The sequence below is a fragment of the Embiotoca jacksoni genome, unplaced genomic scaffold (genome assembly GCF_022577435.1).
Source record: "Embiotoca jacksoni isolate LCO1_2020_lvr unplaced genomic scaffold, fEmbJac1.0.p SCAF_26, whole genome shotgun sequence".
Classification (NCBI taxonomy): domain Eukaryota; kingdom Metazoa; phylum Chordata; class Actinopteri; family Embiotocidae; genus Embiotoca; species Embiotoca jacksoni.
The window spans coordinates 4,969,038-4,990,467 of NW_027185377.1; the positions used below are offsets into that span (position 1 = coordinate 4,969,038).

The following is a 21,430-nucleotide window of genomic DNA, read 5'->3' on the forward strand; positions in this document are numbered from 1 at the left end:
TTTGACTTCTTATACTGTAACAGAAAAGCACAGGTAAAAATACATCAAGATGGCACTGTTTAATGCTGGAGTCCTGGTATGTCTGACTGGAGTACCTTACTACTGTCCCAACTGTTCCATCTGTGTTTGACAGCTCAGAGTAATGAATTTCCTGAATAATGTTCTCATAAAAAGTCATATTTAACCAAACTCAGGATATTTCAATTTGCCCTTTTCCTCTTTTCCATTTTCATAGCACTTTGACTTGTCATAGGATGTAAAATACAGATGAAGCTATACTCCTAACACTAAGATAACATGAAATGTGTATACTAATACATCATTGATTCTTTTGTACTATAATAATAATATTATATATTAGGTCTGGGCGATATGGACCAAATCAAATATCACGATATGTTTCACCAAATGCGTCGATACCTATATTGCAGTGATATTGTTTGGATGACTACAGGTGCTTTCATAAAATATTTATATGATGAGATATTTGATAAATAATCATCAGTAATGTGGATATTATACATAAATGGGTAAAGGCAAATAATATAACAGTTTGGTAAGTTCAGAAAATGACCACTTTACTGTAAAAGTGGTGCAGTGGTTAGCATTGTCGCCTCACAGCAAAAAGGTTCCGGGTTCGAATCCGGTCCTGGGCCTTTCTGTGCGGAGTTTGCATGTTCTCCCTGTGCTTGCGTGGGTTCTCTCCGGGTTCTCCGGCTTCCTCCCATCATCCAAAAAAAAAACATGCACCTCAGGTCAGGTTACCTGGCGCCGCGCTAGTGGCAGCCTGTTGCAGCAGCTCCCCCCTGAGAGCCCCCCTGCTGTAGCAAAGAAATTTCCCCTCGGGGATTAATAAAGTGAAATAAAAAAAATAAAAATAATAATGCAGCCTTTAAAACCAGGAAAAGACAAAACGCATTCCATAACACCGTATTATTATAACTAAATTAAAAAAGAGGATATCTAGTCTCATCACAATTTTTTGAAAATATCAATATATTGTCCAGCCTTACTGTATATGTTGTGTTTTATAAATATAGACTGCCCACGATATAACTTTTCAAAGTGGCAAATTACTTTAATTCAGATAACATTCACTGGTTTTCTCCACTTAACCTCGGTGAAATTTATTTAATTTCGATTACTCCAATTCATAAATAGGCAAATGATTATAATTTACCAGTTATACACATCCACTGTTATAATCACGATGTGTTGTGTTGTCGATGATTATTTTGTATTCGTAGAATCTCAGAAACATACACATCTGTGCTCTGATTTGTGATTTCTGCAGCTTCAGCTTCTTATTCTTATTGAATATAGAAATTAAAACTGGACTCCTAAAAGCTACACCCACGAGCTACATGAGCTCATAGTTTCTGTTGCAAATGTCAAGCAAATGACGCTTATTTGTCGATGCCCGGATTGAAAACGACACTAATTGGATGGAGAGCTCAAAATGGAGGCTGGGATGAAGCGTGGATTAAGTTTAAAGACTTTGATACAGGAAACGGCTTGATGTCAACTGGCCTGTGTGACCGACTGTGCTGTAGCACAGAAATCCTATTACGAAATTAGACTAATCAGCCACCGCACAACTCCTGTGACTTTGCCCCGCTTTGTGCAGCGACGCAGCCGAGCGCCATGTTAAGTCTGATTTACTGTCAGAGAAGTTGGACACTAATTGAGTTGTAGCCATTTAACATCAATTAATATGATAAAATGAAATGAAAGTGCATGAGTTCAATAAAAGTGAGATATGCTCATGTATATTTTACACACACACAAAAAAAATCACAGCAGCCAGGCCAGGTCCAAGCTTTGTACAGCTATTTGCATTTAATTACAAAGTGACAAAGAAACATTGTCCAATGCTCAGGTACATACAGTAATCCAGTCGGGGACGGGGTCTCCTGGTAGCAATACAATTACACGTCTTCTTTCTACTGTACATTTTTAATCCAAAAGACATCTGCAGGGATATCACAGCGGTGTAATCAATGACTTTTCCCTGGATGTCTTTGTGCTATGTTACTATGCAGCCTCCCTTGTCTCCTTTGTAGGGGTTCTTGTCATCTGGAACGCCCTTAATCAGCTGATCATTGGGTGACAGTTCCTCAACGAAAGCAATTGTCTCTGCGCAGTTTGCACTCACCTGGAGTTCAGAGGAAAGATGAAACAAAAGCAAGCTCAGTAAAAACATGGAAATATTTAAATATGCATGCTACAAATTCATTGCGCATTCATCTCCCCTATTTGTTTTCCACTTTGTTTTGATATATATAAAAAAAGGCTTTAGTAGCAAAACATTTCAGATGATTTTGTTAATTTTGTTACTTACTGCTGTCCTTGGTGTGCTAACTTCCTTCTTCAACTGGTCCAGTTCCATTTTCAAGATTTCCTTATCTGACATATCCCGAGCCATCCTGGCTGTAAGAAGAGATCAAGGTCTTTGTTTTAAAAGATGTTAAATGTGGCAACAGATTCCTAAAAGTTTACTCTCGTGATTTTCTTGTCCAAGTGCCACTCTGTCGATTTTTTTTTTTTACAATATTCTAATATTCATACTTTTCTTCAAATCCTCAGTTTTAAAAACACCCCAACCCTTGACAAATTAAACATTAGACCAGCAAAAAGAAATGTCTCAATCATCTCGTCTTTACCTGTTGAATGGCGGGATCCCCAACAATGAGAGAAATGTGTTGGCTCCTAAGAGCACATCGACTGTATGCCTCGCTGTGGTCCGGTCGCTTCCTCGCACTGACTGGTCTGCGGTGTCCCACTGCTCTTCATCCCAGCTGATCCCTGCTGCTGGCTTCTGGGCGAGGTCGGCACAGGATTGGACCAGATGTCACCAATCCCCCGTGATGAGATTAAACAATCAGGAGCTATGACCCCTAACAGCAACGAGAACTCGGATCCTTAAAATCTGCGGACGACAGGGTGGAGAAAGTGAGACACTGAAATAGAAATGATGTACGTGTGCACATCGAATCATGTTACCAACTGCAAACTGTGGTACAAAAGATGGTGGGATCAACTTTAACTTCACTATTCATTAGTATTATATCAAAGCAAATGAAAACACTTAAGTTAAAGTAGTAATCGTACTTTTACTTTGAAAATATATGACATTAATATCGTATGTACTCAGTGACAAAGGCCTCATCAGCATCAGCATCACAAGGCAGGAAGGAAGTCTTCTTCACTGGTTTGATTGTTTACTTTAATCTTGCATTTTATTAAATTAAATTAAATTGTATTTATATAGAGCCAAATAACAACAAAAGTCCTCTTACAGCATCTAACATAGTATACTAGACTCTGCCACACCAAACTCCTATAAAAAAAAAAAAAAAAAAATCAGGTAAAATCAAAGAAAAAAATGATTGATGTAAAGCTACAACAGAATTTTATTTCCCACGAGAGAAAGTTTGGAAGGAAAAACTCTCTTTTAACAGGAAGAAAACCAGGTTTAGAAGTGGGAGACAGAAGAGTAAGTTTCTCAATCTTTAACATCGTTCTAATCAACACAGAGTGAGAATGCAGACATTTATAATGCAGGCCTGGCGCTCATTTTTTTTGTTGAAAGTGTGGCTGCATTTTTCTCTCTTTCCATCTTTATTCCTGCTAATAAACAGGATGTGGTAAAGACGTTTTCACCCGATACTGAACGTGATTTCTTTCAGGGCAGTGTGCAGCTTTTTGTCAACTGAAAACAGGCTGAGACTCAATCTCCTGGAGCAGAAGTTTCTTACTTCCTCTACTCTACGCCCATCACCTCCAACTGACATTTCATCTGAGACATGACCAGCTACTGATCCTCAACTAAACCTTCAGCAAGGAGTCACAATAAGCCATTTTCAGTATCTGGGTTAGTCTCATCCACTCAAGATTAACTCCAGAGACGTCACTGTGGATTAACAGCGGTGTGGAGACGCTCCTTATCAATATGAAGACCTGCAGTGTCACTGACCACCTGATAGAAAGCTCCCCTTCCTCTTTTCTGTTTTAGTTCCACTTTGAATTCCCTGTTTCAACAATTTACAGGTAGTGATCTTATTGTCATTATAAACGGGGAGGATTTTTTTTTTTTTTTTTTTTTTACTTTTTATGATATTTTGAAGTTAACATCACATTTGTCAAGCTAAAATGCTAAATACACCCTGTTAAATGGTAGTATGAAATTGTTCATGCCTGAACAACAACATGAGGACCAACATTTTTCGGCAATAATGCATGAAAAATAATATTTGCTGTGGGTGTGGAAAAACGAAATATTTAAATATTGTTTTGGTGTAGTGTGAGAATCTTGGCAGTATTTCCAAACAGCTGGGTTGATGGACATATTTATCTGTTTCCTCCCCTTAAAATCAACAAGAATGATAATAATATAATTATTCTGATAAATACTGAGCTCAGCATCGATGTTTTAATGAATTAATGCAATGAAAGTTGTCAATGCAATTCACAACAGAAGAGGACTGCCAAGCTCCACCTCTTAGCACTTCCTCGAAAATAATGTCAATCGCTGCCACGTTTTCCACTTATAAATACTTTCTGTATTGATCCACTTTATCCTGTAGATGGCGGTGTTGAGCCTCTTTGTTTCTTCTCTTCCTACGAGTGAACGTGTCAAGCCATGGGCGTAACCTCAGACTTGTATGGAGGGCTCGTATCCCCCCCCCCCCCCCCCCCCCACAATACTGAGAAAATACCAATCTGTCCCCAAGAGTGGGAAATATGTTCCTCCTTTTATAAACACTGTCAGAGGTTCTGTCTCTTGTTATTTTTTTAAATGTATTTTCAATTTAGTTCCCATTGTTGAGGAAAACCTAATTGTGTGACTCCCCCATCCCAATTGTGACTTTGGTTGCCCCATGCTCCCTCCTTACTCAGGTAGATAGCACCGTAGTCGGTGTGTTAGTCACGTGCCCTAAATCAGAGAAAGCAGCACGGCAGCCAGACATACAACATACACCTGAACAGGTAACCGCTTAGTGGAAGAGGCAATAATAACCGAGATTTCATCTAATTGTTACCGCTGTGCAATGTACACTTTATAGACTTTTAGCTCAGTGTAATTATGAGTGTCTGACAGTGTTATGGAAAAGATTCATACAATGTTAGACCTTTCTGTTTTGGGCAGAAAACACCTGTAATATTGCTCTGCTCGAAGCCACCAGACTCCATTAATAAAAACAGTATTTTAACACGAGTTGATTTTGGTGACTTTGAATAGAGCGATATGGGACTATGATATCATAATTTAGACGACATGCTATAGTATGACTTTTTTATCATATTTCGGATGACATACTATAGTATGACTTTTTTTTAATCATATTTCGGATGACATACTATAGTATGACTTTTTTATCATATTTCGGACGACATACTATAGTATGACTTTTTTTTGTCATATTTCAGATGATATACTATAGTATGACTTTTTTTTATCATATTTCAGACGACATGCTATAGTATGACTTTTTTATCACATTTTGGACAACATGCTGTAGTATTACTTTTTTTTAATGAATTTTGGACGACATACGACATAGGACTGTTTTTATGACTTTTTGGATGGCACACTATACGATTGTTTTCATGACTTTTTGGATGCCATGAAGTAGTATGACTTTTTTTTGTCATTTTTGGACGATATACAAAAGTATGACTACAACACTCTGTAAACGTTCGGGAACTAGTGAGACCAATTTGTGACCAAAAAAAATAAGTTTTGTACGGTGTCCAAAAATCCCCCCAAAAAAGAAGAAGTGATGCTAAACAGTGGCCCAACTTTTTTGAGAAGTGTTGCTGGCATCAAATTCAAAATGAGCATATATTTTTTCACAAAACAACAACATTTCTCAGTTACATCTGACATGTTGTCTTTAGTCTATTTGCAATAAAATAATGGTTTATGTGATTTGCAAATCATTGCATTGTTTTTATTTACATTTTAGTGTCCCAACTTCCCAATTGGAGTTGTATTTACACAACTATGTTTATCATAACGATCTTATTAATTGATTTTATTTGTATCTTATTTAAATTTTTTAAAGGGAAAATGTTCACGTGAAAAGTGCCAAAATTACTTTTTGTTTTGGGGTTTTTGGGAGTAAAACTAATTTCAGTAATCAGTGGCCCAGTGTTTCATTCCCACGGGCTCCACTAAGTGTCACTGTTGAGTTGTGTTACTAAAACCAGGAGGGTTGGGCAGTCTAATGTCTGCTATGCAGAGTTTTCTTAGCTCTTTTGTGCTGAGGCATTGGTGCCGGAGCCCATGAAAGGATTAAAGGGAACCAACAGATTTTGAACTTGATAAAATGCAACTCTGACAGCTGCGATGTAGAGAAACATGAAATCTGAATGTCCTGACAACAGTGTCTGTGAAAAGATTGTAGTCTCGTAGCAGAGGGTTACAAATCTGTTTTTCTTTTGCAAATGCTTCCTCTGTCACATGATGTGATTATGCATGCCTGGTCCATCAGTGCCAGTGTGTGAACACTCTCTGAATAGTAATGGAGGGACTCTGAAGGAGGTTCTCAGCCAGACTGGACCAGTTGTATTCAAAATGAATTTATTGTTGACTCCCTTGCTGCTGTAGTGAACACACATTAGCTACAAATGAAGAAATGACAGCATTTTGAAACAATTATTCCTGACACTGCTTCTTGGCCAACACAATAAAAAATAATTTCCATTTGCTTACGTTTTTTTTTGTGGGTTTTTTTTACACTTTTTTCTCCATACAAAATTATAAATATTTTGTGTTTAACTTTTCATTTTCTTTTCTTACAAAACACCAAACTATACAAATCAAGTGAGACAAAAACAACAGTGAAAATGGAGGCAGAAAAACAAATCTCTGCACTAACAATATGGGAGGGGAAAAAAAAAAAAAAAAAAAAAAAAAAAAAAAAAAAGCACAGTATGTTCCTACCAGGTCCTCAAGACCGTGATATGCATCCAGATAACACAATGTTTTACCAACACAGGACATGTCTCTACATCGAGCGAGCCTAAAACTGACGTCCGTGTGGATGTAACTGCTAAAGAGGCACAAAATCTTGCAGCAATCACTTGAAGGAGCGAATGCCAAATCTCACTTGACTCTCACTCGTCGTCAGAGATTTACTTTGAAAGCAAGAGTATTCTCAGTTTACACTGGTAGATAGAAGAGGTCTACAGGGGTTGAGGCAGAGATACAGGCAGGCTGCGACGGCAACTGGCACTCAAAAGACCAAAAAAAAAGAGAGATGGGTTCTCTATCACCCGTATAAAAGGCCTTCAGTCTACTCGTGTAGCCTATTAAGCACATTTTGCCGACACACAAACACACACAGTTCATAAGAGAAAGGTTGTGTAATCCAGAATCAACCCCAACAACATTTAGTACATTTAACCTAACCTTTGGTCCTGTGTTGGTTTCGGCAGAACATCTTTTCTTGCGTACACCATAGTGCAGATTTGTTTGCAGAAATGTATTTCAAAAACAGACATACATAGTCAACGTTTAGGATGAATTCTTTATCAGGAAAAATGATCACAATCAGTTAGGTTTTTGGCCCTAAAAGCTAAAAGAAAAATAATCAGACAAAACCTTTCCTGCTTCAGAGGAAAATCTACAGTTGGTTTTATGGACAGCCTTAGAGCTGTTATCACCGGCACAAAGAAAACAAATAGATCTGAGGGGGATTCTGGACGAGACCACACTCTCTCCTACTAATTTTGGTTGCGCTGCTGAGAAGGAAAAAAAGAGAAAAACGTGAGAAATGCTTGAGAAGAATGACGGCAAAGTGAGAAAAACATCATGGGGAACCGAGAAAACAAAAACCCACTCGGGAATAAAGTCGATGGCAATCTCACAACCGATGGGAACAGTCATAGACCAGTGTGTGAGGATGCAGGTCAACACACTGACAGACACGTCAAGGTAGTAAAAGCATAGATAAACACGTATGATCAATATGTAATTATATGCAGAGGGCAGACAAACATACAATCAATTTAAGCTGACTGCGTCATGTTCACGTGACGGGAACACATTACAACAAGTAGAAACAGTCGTCTTTCAAAAAAAAAAAAAAAAGACATCATAATCGAAATAAAAAAAAGTTTCAACATATTCTAACATATCTTCCTCAATCTGAGGATTTTAGCTCCACGGACACGAACTCACTGTGAAATGGTTTGAGACTAAAGTTCGTCCTGTGTCTGTGTCGGGACTCACATACCTTTAAGGTACAAAAGAAAAACGCCAAAGAAAACGGGACTTAAGCAAAAGAAAAAAAAAAAAAATTACTGCTGAGTCAGTAACACCGCCTGGAGCTGTGTGTGTGTGTGTGTGTGTGTGTGTGTGTGTGTGTGTGTGTGTCTGTGGGACTAGTTTGACTGGTTTCTAGTGTGATTAAGAGGTTATCCTTGTTGCAGGCAGGTGAAAGCAGGCAAGTCGCTTTTGGTTCAGCTCCACATCTTCACATTCTCTGTAGCCTAGCGTACGCTGTACAGCGACGAGAGCCTCGTGTTTGTATAGTTCCTGAAATAAGCAACGGTATGTTTAGTGCAATTTGTCTATGTGAATGTGTCTCTACTGAACTTCATTTTAAAAGAAATCTACACCTCTGAACCACGAGTCGACTTAAAACATTGTACAAAAAGCGTGTGTGTGTGTGTGTGTGTGTGTGTGTGTGTGTGTGTGTGTGTGTGTGTGTGTGTGTGTATGCGCACTGTTGGTAATGCAGGAAGGAAGTGAGTGAATGGATATTTCTGAATAGAGCGTCTTCATGTAAACACGTCCATATAAAATCCTAGAATTAGGCACAGAGTTGTTCACTTTGTCCCTCCTCCTCATCCCTTTTGTTCAGCATAGGTAGTGGGGGGCGGGGGCGGGGGCGGGGAAGGGGGAAGGGGTTGGTGGATGTAAATAAATCAACTGGCCACGAAATATTACCTGGTGTGTGAAGAGAGGAACACTCGATCATTCGGAGTCGCAGACCCTTCAGCTTTAAAATAATGTTAAAGTAAACAAAAGAAGGTTTTGCATCTGTTAGTTCATTGCATTGCACACATTCCCGGATCTTCATAGGTAACTTGGAAGTACCTGTGTTCACTGACTCCGACTTAATGCCTCAAAAAAAAACAAAAAAACCTCAAAACCTCACCGTAAACGACGTACATGCTACATGGCCGCGTATCGCAAAGAACGCAGACCTGAACGAAGAGTTAACCTCTCCTCACACAGGGTTGTATGGGTATGAAACAAACAATAAAATATCATAGGACAGTTTGACAGCAAAAAAAAAAAAAAAAAATCACTCATACAAACACACACAAAAGATGCTGAAACCAGATATGAGGGAAGAGTCGGAGCAACAGTCTTAACATTCCAGGATGCTGTTGACTGCCGCCTCTAGAGCAGAATCTGTGTCAGGGGCGGGGGGCGAAGTGAGCGGAGGGGTGGACTGAGGCTGCATCGGGTGGGAGGACAGGTGCTGCGACCCCTGGTAGTGCGTCTGTCCTGCCGACGTCGCGGCGAAAGGTGTGGGTTTACCTTGGGGGTAACCGGCGGCAGCGGGGAGGCTGTCGCCGACGGCGCTGCCGGGCCCGAAGCCTTGCTGCGACCTCTTCAGTTCAAACACGCTCTTGTTTTCCGCGTGCGGCGGCTGGAGTCTCTCCGTTGAACCTGGTCCCGCGGCCCCGCCCCCTCCCGGGTCTCCATAACCGGGCTGGGTGTCTGTCCTGTACGGTGGCTCGGCGGAGCCCAGTTCTGACGGACTCCAGTTATGGCTGGACGTGGACTGAGACGGGATGGGGTCTTGGAAAAGTTTGGATTTCATCCCACAACAGAATTCCTCCAAGAAGCTGTCTATGAACCAGAGAGAAGACCCAAAGAGTCAATACAAGTTTTCTGTCAAAAAAAAAAAATGAACTGCTCGAAATGTCTTTACTCTTCGTCTTTTTAAAAAAAAAAAAAAAAAAAAATGTATTACCTGGATCCACGAGCACATTGCGTTTGTCTTGTGTCAGGTTGCTCCGCTCCTCCTGGTTGAAGGTCCTGTCAATCATCACCATCTCTGATGAGGGACTGTAACGCTGCAGTGCAGGGAGAGGTGACCCGTTAGCCCCGCGCATGTCACAACAATGACACTCATGTATGTGCGTATGCAACCGTGTGCTCACGCCTGCACCCACCTCGGCTTCCACCATTAGTAGTCGTCTGTACTTGTTCACCATGGCCTCGGTCCTCTTCAGCACCTGAGTTGCAACTGCCTCAAATTCCTCATCCACTGTGAACGATTAAAAAAAAAACGAAACGGTATTTAGATTTTTTTTTTAAAAACACGCCCATTTGGCAGATGTTATTTTCCGGTCGAGAGCTAGTTCTCTGCTCTCTTTGCAGATTTGGGATCAAGATAATAATTTTAAGGCTGTACCCTCTGCGAACTCGTCCTGGCTGGGCGGAGTCCCCTGGAACACGTGGTAAGGGAGGAGTCTCAGCAGCGCGTCGTCAACTGAGGTGAACTGACGTCGATCCGATGTCTGAACTCCAGCGTGATCCCTCCTCAGCTGCTGCAAGATCCTTTTGGAGGCAACGGGAAAAGAGACGCGCTTGTTAAACGTCTGGATGACAAATGACAAACTGAATAAAGCGCAACAAAGTCCAAAAAAAAACCCCACTCACATTCCTCCTCTTGTGAGCGGGAGAGGCGCCGGCCTCTTCTGTGCACTGACCTGTGAAGGGAAAGTTTACATATGAGAATTGTCATGTTATATTTCCTGTCAAGCTTTTTCCGCGATAAAATCTACACGAACAAATAACCGGCGTACCTCAGAGTTTAGTGTTGAATCTTGTGTTTTCATGGCTAAAAAGAGATCAAACGTAAAACAACCGTATCAGCAGCTGAATGCACTCAAACACACACTCTATTTAAAAAAAAAACACATCGTGCAAAAAAAACAAAAGCAAAAAACATCAAAGGCTTTGTTACCATGTATGCTGCTGAGATGTGTCGGCTTCAGGGCAGGTGATGAAGAATTCTGAAAAATAAAAAGTCGTGTCGGTCAAGCAGCAATGTAAAAAAAAAATGACAGAATGAAAATGAATGAAATGCCACCGTTAACGTCAATTATACCTGTCTGTAGTCTTGTTGTTGTTCCTGTGTCACGTTGCCAGTTAAAGGGGACAGAGATGTGCAGTTCTGAGTTTGAGTCACGAGAAGGCGCTGCACGGGACCGGCCGACACTTGGCCTTGACCGCCGATCCCCGCCGTTGCCGGGCCAACCAGAGTCAGGCGCCCGGGAGCGCATGACGCCTGCACAGGTGTGGAGCTCGCGCAAGAAACTCCCGTCCACGTCTGAGCTACGTTCCCTCCGACCTGACTCCCGCTCACTACTCCCTGATTCAAAATGAGCTGACCCCCCGGTGGCGCGTTGAAGTTCTGCCCCGCAACAATCTGCACTGTGTTTTGACTGGTAATTAGGGCATTTGGGTTGGAATCGGCGGGGCCGTTGTGGATGGTGCTGGACGGAGTGAGTGCCAACGAGCCGGGTAGCAGGAACTGTCCGGGTGTTAAATTCGCTTGGGCCTGCGCTTGCTGCTGCTCCAGGGGCGGCTGCACTACGATGGAGCCGTTCGCCGCGTACTGTCCCCCGGGAGCGGCAGTGTTAGCGTTCACTACGTTCGCCATGGTGGTGGGAGTGGGCTGAAGACCAAGGCTGTAGACAGTCTGAGCCCCAGCTTGAAGGGGTTTAGGCTGGATCGGTCTGACAAGAGTTTGGGTCCCTCCCGGGCCTCTCTGGATGATGATGTTTTGAAGGGGGATGTTTTTGAAAGGTAAGCCGACTTGGCCTACCTGCCCTTGGGTCGGGGCAAACACCTGACCCCCCGTCGCCGTCTGTCCCGGAGCTACAGACACTCCCGGCCTGAGCACAATCTGAGGAGTTCTTTCCAAGCTGCTCAGAGTCATCACCCCACCGCCGGACCCGAACGAGCCCAACACCTGGATGTGCTGGGCGGAGCCGTTGGGCACCGTGGACATTCCCTGCAGGATCTGGCCTGTGGGGAACGCAGCTGTCGTCGTGGTTACCACACCCACCCCGCCTCCATAACCCCCCGAGACCAGCTGGGAGGAGAAGGGAACCGGAGCTTGCACCAGAGTGGGAGCGGGCTGGGAGTCCAGTAGGGCCTCCTGGGCCAGCGTCTGCTCCGTGATGTCGGCCTCCAGGAGAGACTTCTGGAGGATGTCAAAGGGCTGGTCCTCTCCCACGAGATCCACCTCTCCAGGGGAGGTCCCGGGCCCCAACTCATCCTCGATGAACGAGAGGCTGCTCGAGAGCTGGAGGCCTGCCCCGGCTGAATCCTCGCCAAATTCGCCCATTGCAGAAGAGCCATCCTTGAGGCCAGTGTTGGAACCAGACTGACGGGACACATTAAGAGAAGATGGTGGGAAACTGTTTTCGTATGGACCGCATCTTAAAGCCCAGTTCAGACCAAAGATTCACAAAACTGTCGTAGAGTGTCGAGTCAAAGCTCGACTACAGCCAGCTGACGGTGTCACCTGCGACTCAGCTTGTCAAGTCCCAAGTGGGCGGTCTAGTTGCTTTGGTGTAACTGAGTAGTTGCGAGTTTCCAATAATCACCTTGCAAATCTTTAGTGTGAACTGAGCTTTAATGATGCTTTTTACAAAAAAAAGTAAATAATCTACAAACTTTGAATCACGTATCATTTTTGTTTCCTTACAAAGCAAAATCCAAAAGAGTATTTCAGCTAATTTGGACCAACTGGGTTGTTGTAATCAGGCATTTGTACATTCATGACTTTTCTTTGATCTTAATCATTTTCTAATAGATCATCTCCATACTATGCAAATCATAAAAATGGCATTTCTACTCATTTCCACACTAAAAGCCTGAGAAATCACTGGGTTCAAACTGTAATCCGCCATCCGTAACAAAATCTCTAATGGTTCTTAAATCTGGGTTTGGGTTGGATTAAGGTAATTATGGGTCTACTCACTGTGTCACTCGCAAAAAAAGATCCATCTGACCCATAAGCTGCATTTGTCACATCATCTTCTTCAATCTGCATGAAAAAAAAAAAAAAAAAAAGACAAATAAAGACTGAGTGGACTTCCTGTATTGATGTGACTATGTAAAGAAGTTATTCAAACGTTGAATGACAATAAATTCTGCCAGAGTTACTTACAGACTTGCTGTTGTTGCCATGGAGATAGTCATTCAGTGCATCCACATCTCTGAAAAGCGTAAAGAAGAAACCTTTATCGGCCTGTAACACACCTAACACAGGTATTTCCTCTCACTTGCGTGTGTGTGGCTTACAGATCGCTTAACTCGTCCGGAAATACTTTACAATAGATCTCTTGTGAGCGGACCATTTAGATTATGAACGTCCCTAATTCAATTAAAAAGAGGAAAACTAAGCTTGCAGATACTCGTAGCTCTGACTTCACAGAGGAACCGTGGTAATATTGCCTAACTATCCAAGGTCGGACGTTAAAAGTGTGTGACCTTCATGTGAACTGCCTGGTGAACTTATACGATGCAGATAGTGAAAGTTGTTTTTGTTTTTTGTTTTTTATTTACCCTAAAATATCCAGAAGACGGCGATCGTCCTCATCGTCCATGACACCTGAAAGAATATGAGGGGAAATTTAAACTTTGCACGCACCAAGGACTGATCGTTTCACTAATCAGTGAAGAAAAACCTGAACCGATCACTTTGTTTTTGTTTATACTCTTGAGTCAGGAGCGCTGGAGATTGTAAAGGCTTGTGTGTTTTTAATGGTTGTAGTAAGGATATCTGACTCACAGATCTCCAGCAGGAAGCATGGATTCAGTCATTTAACACCCCTTTTCTCTCCTGTAACAGGGCTGGGGGCTGCAGGGTGAGAAACTGCATTTAGTAAAATTACAAAAAAATAAAAAAAAATACGCGTGAGATCAGAGGGTGTGAGAGTGAAACGGGAAAGATGAGCGTGTGAAATTAAAGGTGTGGGGGGGGGGGACCGATTTGTTATATTCAGTACATTCGGGATGGCCTTCATGCCCTCCTACAAATGACACAAACTCCCACCCGTCACCCTTCCTCCTCCTCCGCTGCTGCCCCACATTGGTTTCTGTCTGCAGAGAAAATGGGCATTTGAGTGTAAATAACACCACGCTGCTTCATTCACAGCCACTGTGAAGAGAGGTCGTTTGGAGTTTCATCTCCACATTGGAAGAAGTGTCGGCTTCATGTCCTGTCAGCCGGCTATAAAAAAAAAAAAAACAATGTCTAGTAATAGAAGGGAAGTTAAAAAAAAAATTTAAAAAAAAACAATGTCTAGTAATAGAAGGGAAGTTAAAAAAAATAAATAATAAAAAACGAGCACACAATGGAACTTATTTGATCAAACACAGGGATGATCTGTTGTGATGTTATAATTTATAGTATTTAATGTGGAGCACGAGCTGACAAGAGTGTTGTAAAAATAAATAAATTAAAAAAAAAAAATCGTTATAGTCACATTTACCTCAAATTAAAGGTTGTTTTTGAGCCGGGAGAAAATGTAGGCTCTGTGTCCCGACTGTGTGCAAATCGGTCCGACTGCAATGCAACAAAATGGCTGTTGCCATGCCGGAGGCAGAGACACGCTCAGCCTCCATCTTTGGTTCAGGGAGAACAAAAGACCAACGGGGCTGTTTGAACCGACTTTCAAACAAACAACAACAACAAAAAATTTAACTACAGCAAATAAAAGATGGTTTTAATAACCTAGACAGATGCACTAGGTTTTTTTTTTTTTTTGGTGGATGGAGCAGCCACGGCTCCTTCGTCCTTCACAAAGTTGTGAGGAAGCGATGTCGACCATTGAAAACAACAACAAAAAACGCAAAGCAAACGATGAACAGTGAACGTTTTATTTCACAAACAGCACCAGAATATGTCAAATAAAAAATAAAAATTTAAAAAAAACCACTATATTTCTCAATAATCCAAAAGAACCACCTTTTAAAAAAAACAATAAAAAAAAAAAAAAAAACAGCGATTTAGTGTTTATATTTTTTTTTTTAAAAAGCCTCGAAAACACCGGGTTTGTAAGTGTAACGTCAATTTTGATCATAATCCGCGGTATCAGCCGTCTTTTTATCGACACGTTTGCCCGCTTTTGTGCGATTTTAGAGCCCAAATTCACCGTCTCCGACCGTAGCATGTAGCAGAAGGCCTCCTCCTTCCTCCTCCTCCTCCTTCCTCCTCCTTCTTCCCCGCCTGTCAAGCCGCACGGTGCCGCCGCAGGTTATTTTTTTTTTTTTTTTTTTTTTTTTGTGCGTGTGTGTGTTTAAAAAAAAAACAAAAGACGGTAAAAATGTACAGCTCGCAAGTTTTTTTTTTTTTTAATGTCCAAAAATAGACCGAATCGACAGGACGATAATCGCATTCAAGCAGCGGCACCAAACGCCCGTCGCCGCCGCCGACGTGCTCCTCTTCCTCTCTCTCTCTCCCCGGCTCTCATTTCTCCTCCGCGAGTCTCCTCCGCCGACAACGACACGTTCATCTCGACACGCCGAACCGCCGCGTTCCAATCCGGGCGCTCGCGTCGCTCCGAGCCGGTCCGTGTTCCGCGTCAGACGGCCCGCCGAGCTGCGCATTTTTTTTTTTTTTTAATTTTTCTTTTTTTTTAAATATATTTATATATAAAAACCGAGGAAAACAACAAAACAAAAACAAAACAAACAAACAAAAAAAAAAACACCGGCCTATGCCTTGGGTTAGCTAGCCGAACGACGTCGACGGCCGGCGCCTGTTTGGAAAACGTCGGCGGGATTTCGTCGAAAAAGCGAAAAGACCAAACCGCGGCGAGCCATAAATATTTATCCCGATTAGCATAACATAAAGACGGACTCAAAGAGGCGAACCCTTCACTCCCGTCTCACTCCTCTTGAAACCCAATATCTCCATTTGGCAACTTTTAATTTGCTCCCCCCCTCCTTCTCCTCCTCCTCCTTCTTTCTCCCTCTCCCACTCATATATATTTTTTTTTTTCTCCTCCTCACTGTCCCTGTTCTGTCTCGGATAGATTTTTCTCTCCGCTCAAACCCTCTTCCCTCCCTGAAGGAAGGGAGGAAGGAGGTTGTGTGTGTTTTTTCCTTGAAATTTTTATCACAAAATTATAATACACTCAAAGGGAAACTCACCGTCATGAAAAAGCAGTGCCTTGTCAACGGGGTTTCCTCGCCATCACCGCACGGGTTTGTTGGGGTAGTGCACACACGCCAAAATCACCAGTCCTCAACGGCACCATGCGGCTCCATACATTTGAATAGGAAATACACAAACAACGACAAGTCCATTAATAAACACTTTTTTAAAAAAAAAATATATATATTTGTATTAATTATAATAACATGTTTCTCTGCCTTTATGAAAGGCTGATAAATTAGACTTAATCATTACTGACAGTAGAGGGCGGGCCTCTGTGTGCCACACCTTTAAGTCCCTCAGGTGAGATACTGCCTGGTTTACCTACGAGCACATTTTTTAATAGGAGGCAACAACATTTTAGATGAATGAAAAAGTTAAAAATTTGTTGTTTTTAATGTGTTTAGACTTAAATACTATATTCTAAATCACATTAAAAAAAATATTCATCAAAAATAGTAAGCTGTCTTCCTCTTCTTTTGCTGTGCTGTAACTTTATATAAATGCCATTATTAGCATAATGTGATGAGTGAAAAGGTTGATTTTAGCAAACATGGGTTAAATGTAAAAACAGTTTAAATTATTTTGCATAAAAGTATTTAAAAAATACTAAGTTAACACAAAACCATGACAGACTGATTTTTTTTTCAGTAAGTGTAGGCTGCATCATCACTTATTGCATGTTTTACACAAAATACAAATACTACCTATTTTAAAAACTAGAAATAAATCTTGCATTTCTATTATTTCATTAAAATTACATTATTGTATTTAATCCGTATTTTAAAACATTATAAGTGATTTAAAATAGTATTTGATGCCAACTCTCACAACTAAAATATTTTATCCAAACAAGCAACATCAATAAAGGTTCACTAGTATTACCAATATACCCATGTACAATTATAAATAGGCCCGCTTAACCCAGCACCATTGTTTAACCCTTTAATGGTTTAAAATATCCCACACATTAACGGTTTAGTATACTGCTGCTTACGGAGACCGTAGTAATTGAAAATAAAATTGCCAGACATATTTTTGATAAAGTGTTTATAGTAAAAGGTGTCGTTCAATATTTCCCCCCTAAATTCACAATAAATGTCCAAACGATGATGTTCTGCTATGCAGGCTCCGATGCAGCAGGGGGCGTTGTGCACTTTTTTATCTTTGGTTTGGGAAAGCCGCGAAGAAGAAGAAGAAGAAGAAGAAGAAGAAGAAGAAGAAGAAGGAGGAGGAGGAGTGACGTTTTCACAACAAAAACAACATGGATGCGGCGACTGAAGTTGGTCAGGAAGATGGGTTTGCCGGCGAAAGTTGTGCAGCCAGGGTGCAAGAGCGACTCCAGAAACGGCACCAGGAGAGGCTGGAGGACGCCGAGCGGAGGAAAGAAGCCAAAGAGAAACAGTCTGTCGCGGAGGAGAAGGGAGAGTATTTCTCCAGCACTTTCAATGGGGAGCGGGCGTGCGTCGAGGAGCTGCTGGCCAGCTGCTCCGGAGCCGACCGGGCTGCGGTGAGTCAAAAGCTGGAGGAAGCGACGGCCAAAACTCTGCAGCTGCAAAAATTCCTAAGCGACAGCTTGGCGTTTCTCACGCAGTACGAGCTAAGACAAGCCCAGGCTGCTCTCCAGAAACTCCAAACCTCCCTGACCGAGGCCAGAGAGGTGGCGCTGCCCAAGAAGAAGTTCGCCTTCCGAGGTCGCACCAAAGCGGCGGACAAAGCCCCGTCGCGAGCGGCGGACGCGCCCGCTAGTGACGCCGGCCCGCCCGCGGACTCGGGGAGCGCAGCTGCACCCCCCGAGCAGTGTGGCTTCTCGAACAAGAACGACGAGTTTGTGACTATGACGGCTGAGGAGATCCAAAAACGAGATCTGCTGTTAACCCACCTGACTAACTGCAAGGTCCGTCTGTACGGCTCCCCCAGCACGCTGCACCTGAAACACATCGACGGCTGCGAGATCCTGTGCGGGCCCGTGTCCAGTTCGATATTCATTGATCACTGCAGAAACAGCACGCTGGTCTTCCCCTGCCAGCAGCTGCGGACCCACCACACCACCGACACCCGGGTGTACCTGCACGTCACCAGTCGGGCCATCATAGAGGACTGTAGCGGGGTGAGCTTCGCCCCGTTCTCCTGGTCTTATCCCACCCTGGACGAGGACTTTGCTCTGTCGGGCCTGGACCGGGACCGAAACAACTGGAGTCAGGTGGACGACTTCAACTGGCTCGCAGCAGAAACAACTTCTCCGAACTGGGCTGTCATTCCAGAAGCAGATAGACAAACCCACTGGGACGCCTAGAAAGGAACTTTTAAAAGGCATTATTTTCCAGGTTAACATGTCAGTCGAAAGCTTCACTGCTTTAAGCGTGAAAGCTCATGTTTACGGTCCCAACTTATTTCATGAATATCAGCTGGTTGCATGAAGGTGTTCTTTCACCGTGTTGTCGAAGGTTGAGGCTGAACCCACCTGATTTATCACTGCATCCGCTTATTGAGAGGAACTGAAGTTTAAAGAAAGGTCTGACATAACTTAAACAGTGGCAAGTTGATTTTTTTTCCACTTTGAAATGGCCTGCTAATCACATATTTATGTATTTAATTGTTTGGGAAATATGTGTGTACGCCACTTACAATTTAGCAGAAAGTTCAAAGCTCACTGAAATGCAAATAAATCATCTTGATGCATAACTGTTTGAAGCCTTGTGTTTTTATTCGTGATGATGACGACGTTTCTTCCGTTGTACATCAAATTCAAATAGACTCAGTCCACTTACGAAACAATGCAAATTAATAACATAATCTATATAATCAGATTTTCATATCCAACCTACAAGATAGGTAAGTTTTTGCCTCAAAGAGGATTTGCATTGCACTCAGAACATCATCAAAAACCACATGACAAAAATCTGAATAAAAAATTAAACACAAAATCACGATGCATCGTAAAAACATCATAAATATCATCATTCGGAAAATCAATAAGGGACATAAAGGGCCGATCCCGACCGATCAGAGCTTGCGAAGTTACTCAAGGCAGCTGGGAACAAATGATGGGATGTCTCTTTTTTTGTCCACATCCCGGACGTGCCGTACCTCCCCCCTTCAAGATAAAAGTAAACACTCAGAACATAGCAGGTGCAGCGGATCTGCTACGATCTTACAAGCTCAAATCATGTGCCGTCTTCCGAATGGCGCACTTGTGTACTAACACTCGCTATTTTTTTTAATTGCAGAAGTGCGTTCACACTGTCAAGGACCAGGACGATGCACTCAAAACAGCCCAAAAGAGCAGCGTGAAGCGTTGGACACTTTTCACCCCAAGCGGTTGCCACCTTGGCTACGCAGAGGACGTACAGACACAAAAATCATTTTCAAATTAAGGCGTCTGAAGAAGCTGCAGCTGTATGTCATTTGGAACAAACAATGGTGTACTCGTCTAGGTCCTGTAAGTGATACCGAGGAGAGGATAGGTGCCATGTGGCTACTACAGGATTACCCTTCGGGCAGAGAGAAGCAGATGACAGACTGGAGGTAAGATGCACACCCCTATATGCCAAAGGGTTGATGCAGGGTGGTCCAACAGCAGAGCAGGAGGAACAAAATTGGTTTCCCAGTTTTCGTCCCACCCAGTTTAACAACCCTGTCCAGTTTGTTCTTGTTTTGTAAGGCAAGACAAGTCAATTTTATTTGTAGCACATTTCAACAGCAAGGCAATTTAAAGTGCTTCACATAAAACCACTTAAAGCATCAAAGCATAAGGCAAAAGAAAAGTACATTTAAAAACAATTAAGACGTGATTAAAACATTAAAAAAAACAGTCATTAAAACATTAAGCAAGCTAAAAGCTGGATAAAAGTTACAGTGCAGTTTAAGAAATAAATCCTGCGCAGACAAAATTGTCCTAAATTGACCTCTAAGACACTCTGGAGGAAGCTTCTTAATTAATGCTCTCTGCAGACATGTAGCTTACTAGATAACATGATTTTAGCCCATAAGAACAGTCATTTAAAAAAAAAAAAAAAAAACAGAGGGGCTTGATGCAATACATTTCAAGGAAGCAAACATTTAACATCAAATTTTCATAACACTGCGGCTCAAATGTCCGGCCTTAAGGGGCGAGACGAAAAGACTACCGGGGAAGCCCTAACCTGATGCGGCAGATGGTTTGTTACACTTTGTAATCTTGAGAAACGAGCTGCCTCGCAAAGAAACCCTGGCTTTACTCAGCATAAGTATCTGGCTCATATCTGTGCCAGAGACAGTCTTGATTGTAACTGACAAGATAAGAAGTGACAATAATTATTGACGGCACTAAAATGACTTTATTTGCCTGCAAGATAAAGTTTTCTGCAAGTATGTTTTTGTTTATTAATTATGTTTTTTTTTTTTTTTATCCAAATTGTCTGCATTTGGTCCCGATATGAGCTGCATGTAAAGTTCTTCCAACGTTCAGTCATACAGCGACGGTTTATGTCGGAGCCTCAGTGCTCTTTTGTTTCTGTCAATGGGTTACTGGGGCTTCTTTTACTCAGCCTATTTGCTTCAGTGTGAAGACATGTGGTTTGTGCTGAACTTGTGGACCCCATACCTGTGAATGGGTATGTTCCACTATTAGCACCACTTTCATGTCCGTGATCTTTGCTGGCCTTAAGCTGATGCCAGTGCAGCTCGTGGTGTGCTCCATCAAGGCGACCGTGACCACGTGAACACTCAAACCAATTATGGCCCCTGGCAACAGCTTATATCTAGCTCATCTTGTGTGGAGGGATTTCAGTAAATTGGATCAGGCTGCTTACAGGGGCTTAGCATGACGCACTGCAACTTTGAGTTTAATCATGAGGATCCTCGGCAATCCTCCACCTCTCCAGGAGAACGGAGCATCACGATTAGCCTCACCTGAGTGTTGGTGAAGGAAAAACAGCAGAAGTTTGGGGGAAATTTGACATTTCTGTCACAATGGAGAAAACTTTGAGGAAATAAGACCCCTGTGCTACTCCAGGGTCCTCCTGAGTTCTTCACCTCTGCTCCGGTGCCGTGGGATGGATTCCAGGCTGAGCTGACTCTCCTGCCCACTGTCCTGTTGGACCAGCCAGAGGAGAAAGAGAGAACTACTGCAGGTTGGCATATTCAAGAACATTAACCTAAACTAAGGGCCAACCTGGGAATCTCGGAGTTCCTGCAATTCTAGATCAACGTTTGACTTTCTTCTTTATAGGCGAGGACAC

At 42.4% G+C, this 21,430-nt stretch overlaps 3 protein-coding genes across 7 annotated transcripts; 1 reads left to right on the top strand and 2 right to left on the bottom strand.

The window, feature by feature from the left end:
* Positions 1-2,026: 2,026 nt before the first annotated feature.
* On the bottom strand, positions 2,027-2,425 carry gngt2b (guanine nucleotide binding protein (G protein), gamma transducing activity polypeptide 2b). The gene is made up of 2 exons (XM_069159912.1): positions 2,342-2,425; positions 2,027-2,155 (listed from the first exon to the last, which is right to left on the bottom strand). The coding sequence occupies exons 1-2, from the start codon at positions 2,423-2,425 to the stop codon at positions 2,027-2,029; spliced, it is 213 nt and encodes a 70-aa protein (XP_069016013.1).
* Positions 2,426-6,569: 4,144 nt separating this feature from the next.
* bicral (BICRA like chromatin remodeling complex associated protein) lies at positions 6,570-16,962 on the bottom strand. 5 transcript variants are annotated; one of them, XM_069160231.1, is made up of 13 exons: positions 16,205-16,962; positions 13,839-13,907; positions 13,613-13,658; positions 13,215-13,263; positions 13,026-13,091; positions 11,142-12,425; positions 10,998-11,046; positions 10,837-10,871; positions 10,691-10,740; positions 10,443-10,588; positions 10,201-10,295; positions 9,999-10,101; positions 6,570-9,874 (listed from the first exon to the last, which is right to left on the bottom strand). In XM_069160231.1, exons 3-13 carry the CDS (start codon positions 13,651-13,653, stop codon positions 9,387-9,389), a joined length of 2,406 nt encoding a protein of 801 aa, XP_069016332.1. In that variant the 5' UTR covers positions 13,654-13,658; positions 13,839-13,907; positions 16,205-16,962; the 3' UTR covers positions 6,570-9,386. The 5 variants fall into 5 exon arrangements, with proteins under 5 accessions (XP_069016332.1, XP_069016331.1, XP_069016330.1 ...); XM_069160230.1 differs by having other exon boundaries at positions 14,542-16,962; XM_069160229.1 differs by having other exon boundaries at positions 13,839-14,279; positions 14,542-16,962.
* A 464-nt stretch (positions 16,963-17,426) lies between these two features.
* tbcc (tubulin folding cofactor C) lies at positions 17,427-18,893 on the top strand. Its single transcript, XM_069160241.1, has one exon. The coding sequence runs from the start codon at positions 17,473-17,475 to the stop codon at positions 18,502-18,504; it is 1,032 nt and encodes a 343-aa protein (XP_069016342.1). The 5' UTR covers positions 17,427-17,472; the 3' UTR covers positions 18,505-18,893.
* The last annotated feature ends 2,537 nt before the right edge of the window (positions 18,894-21,430 follow it).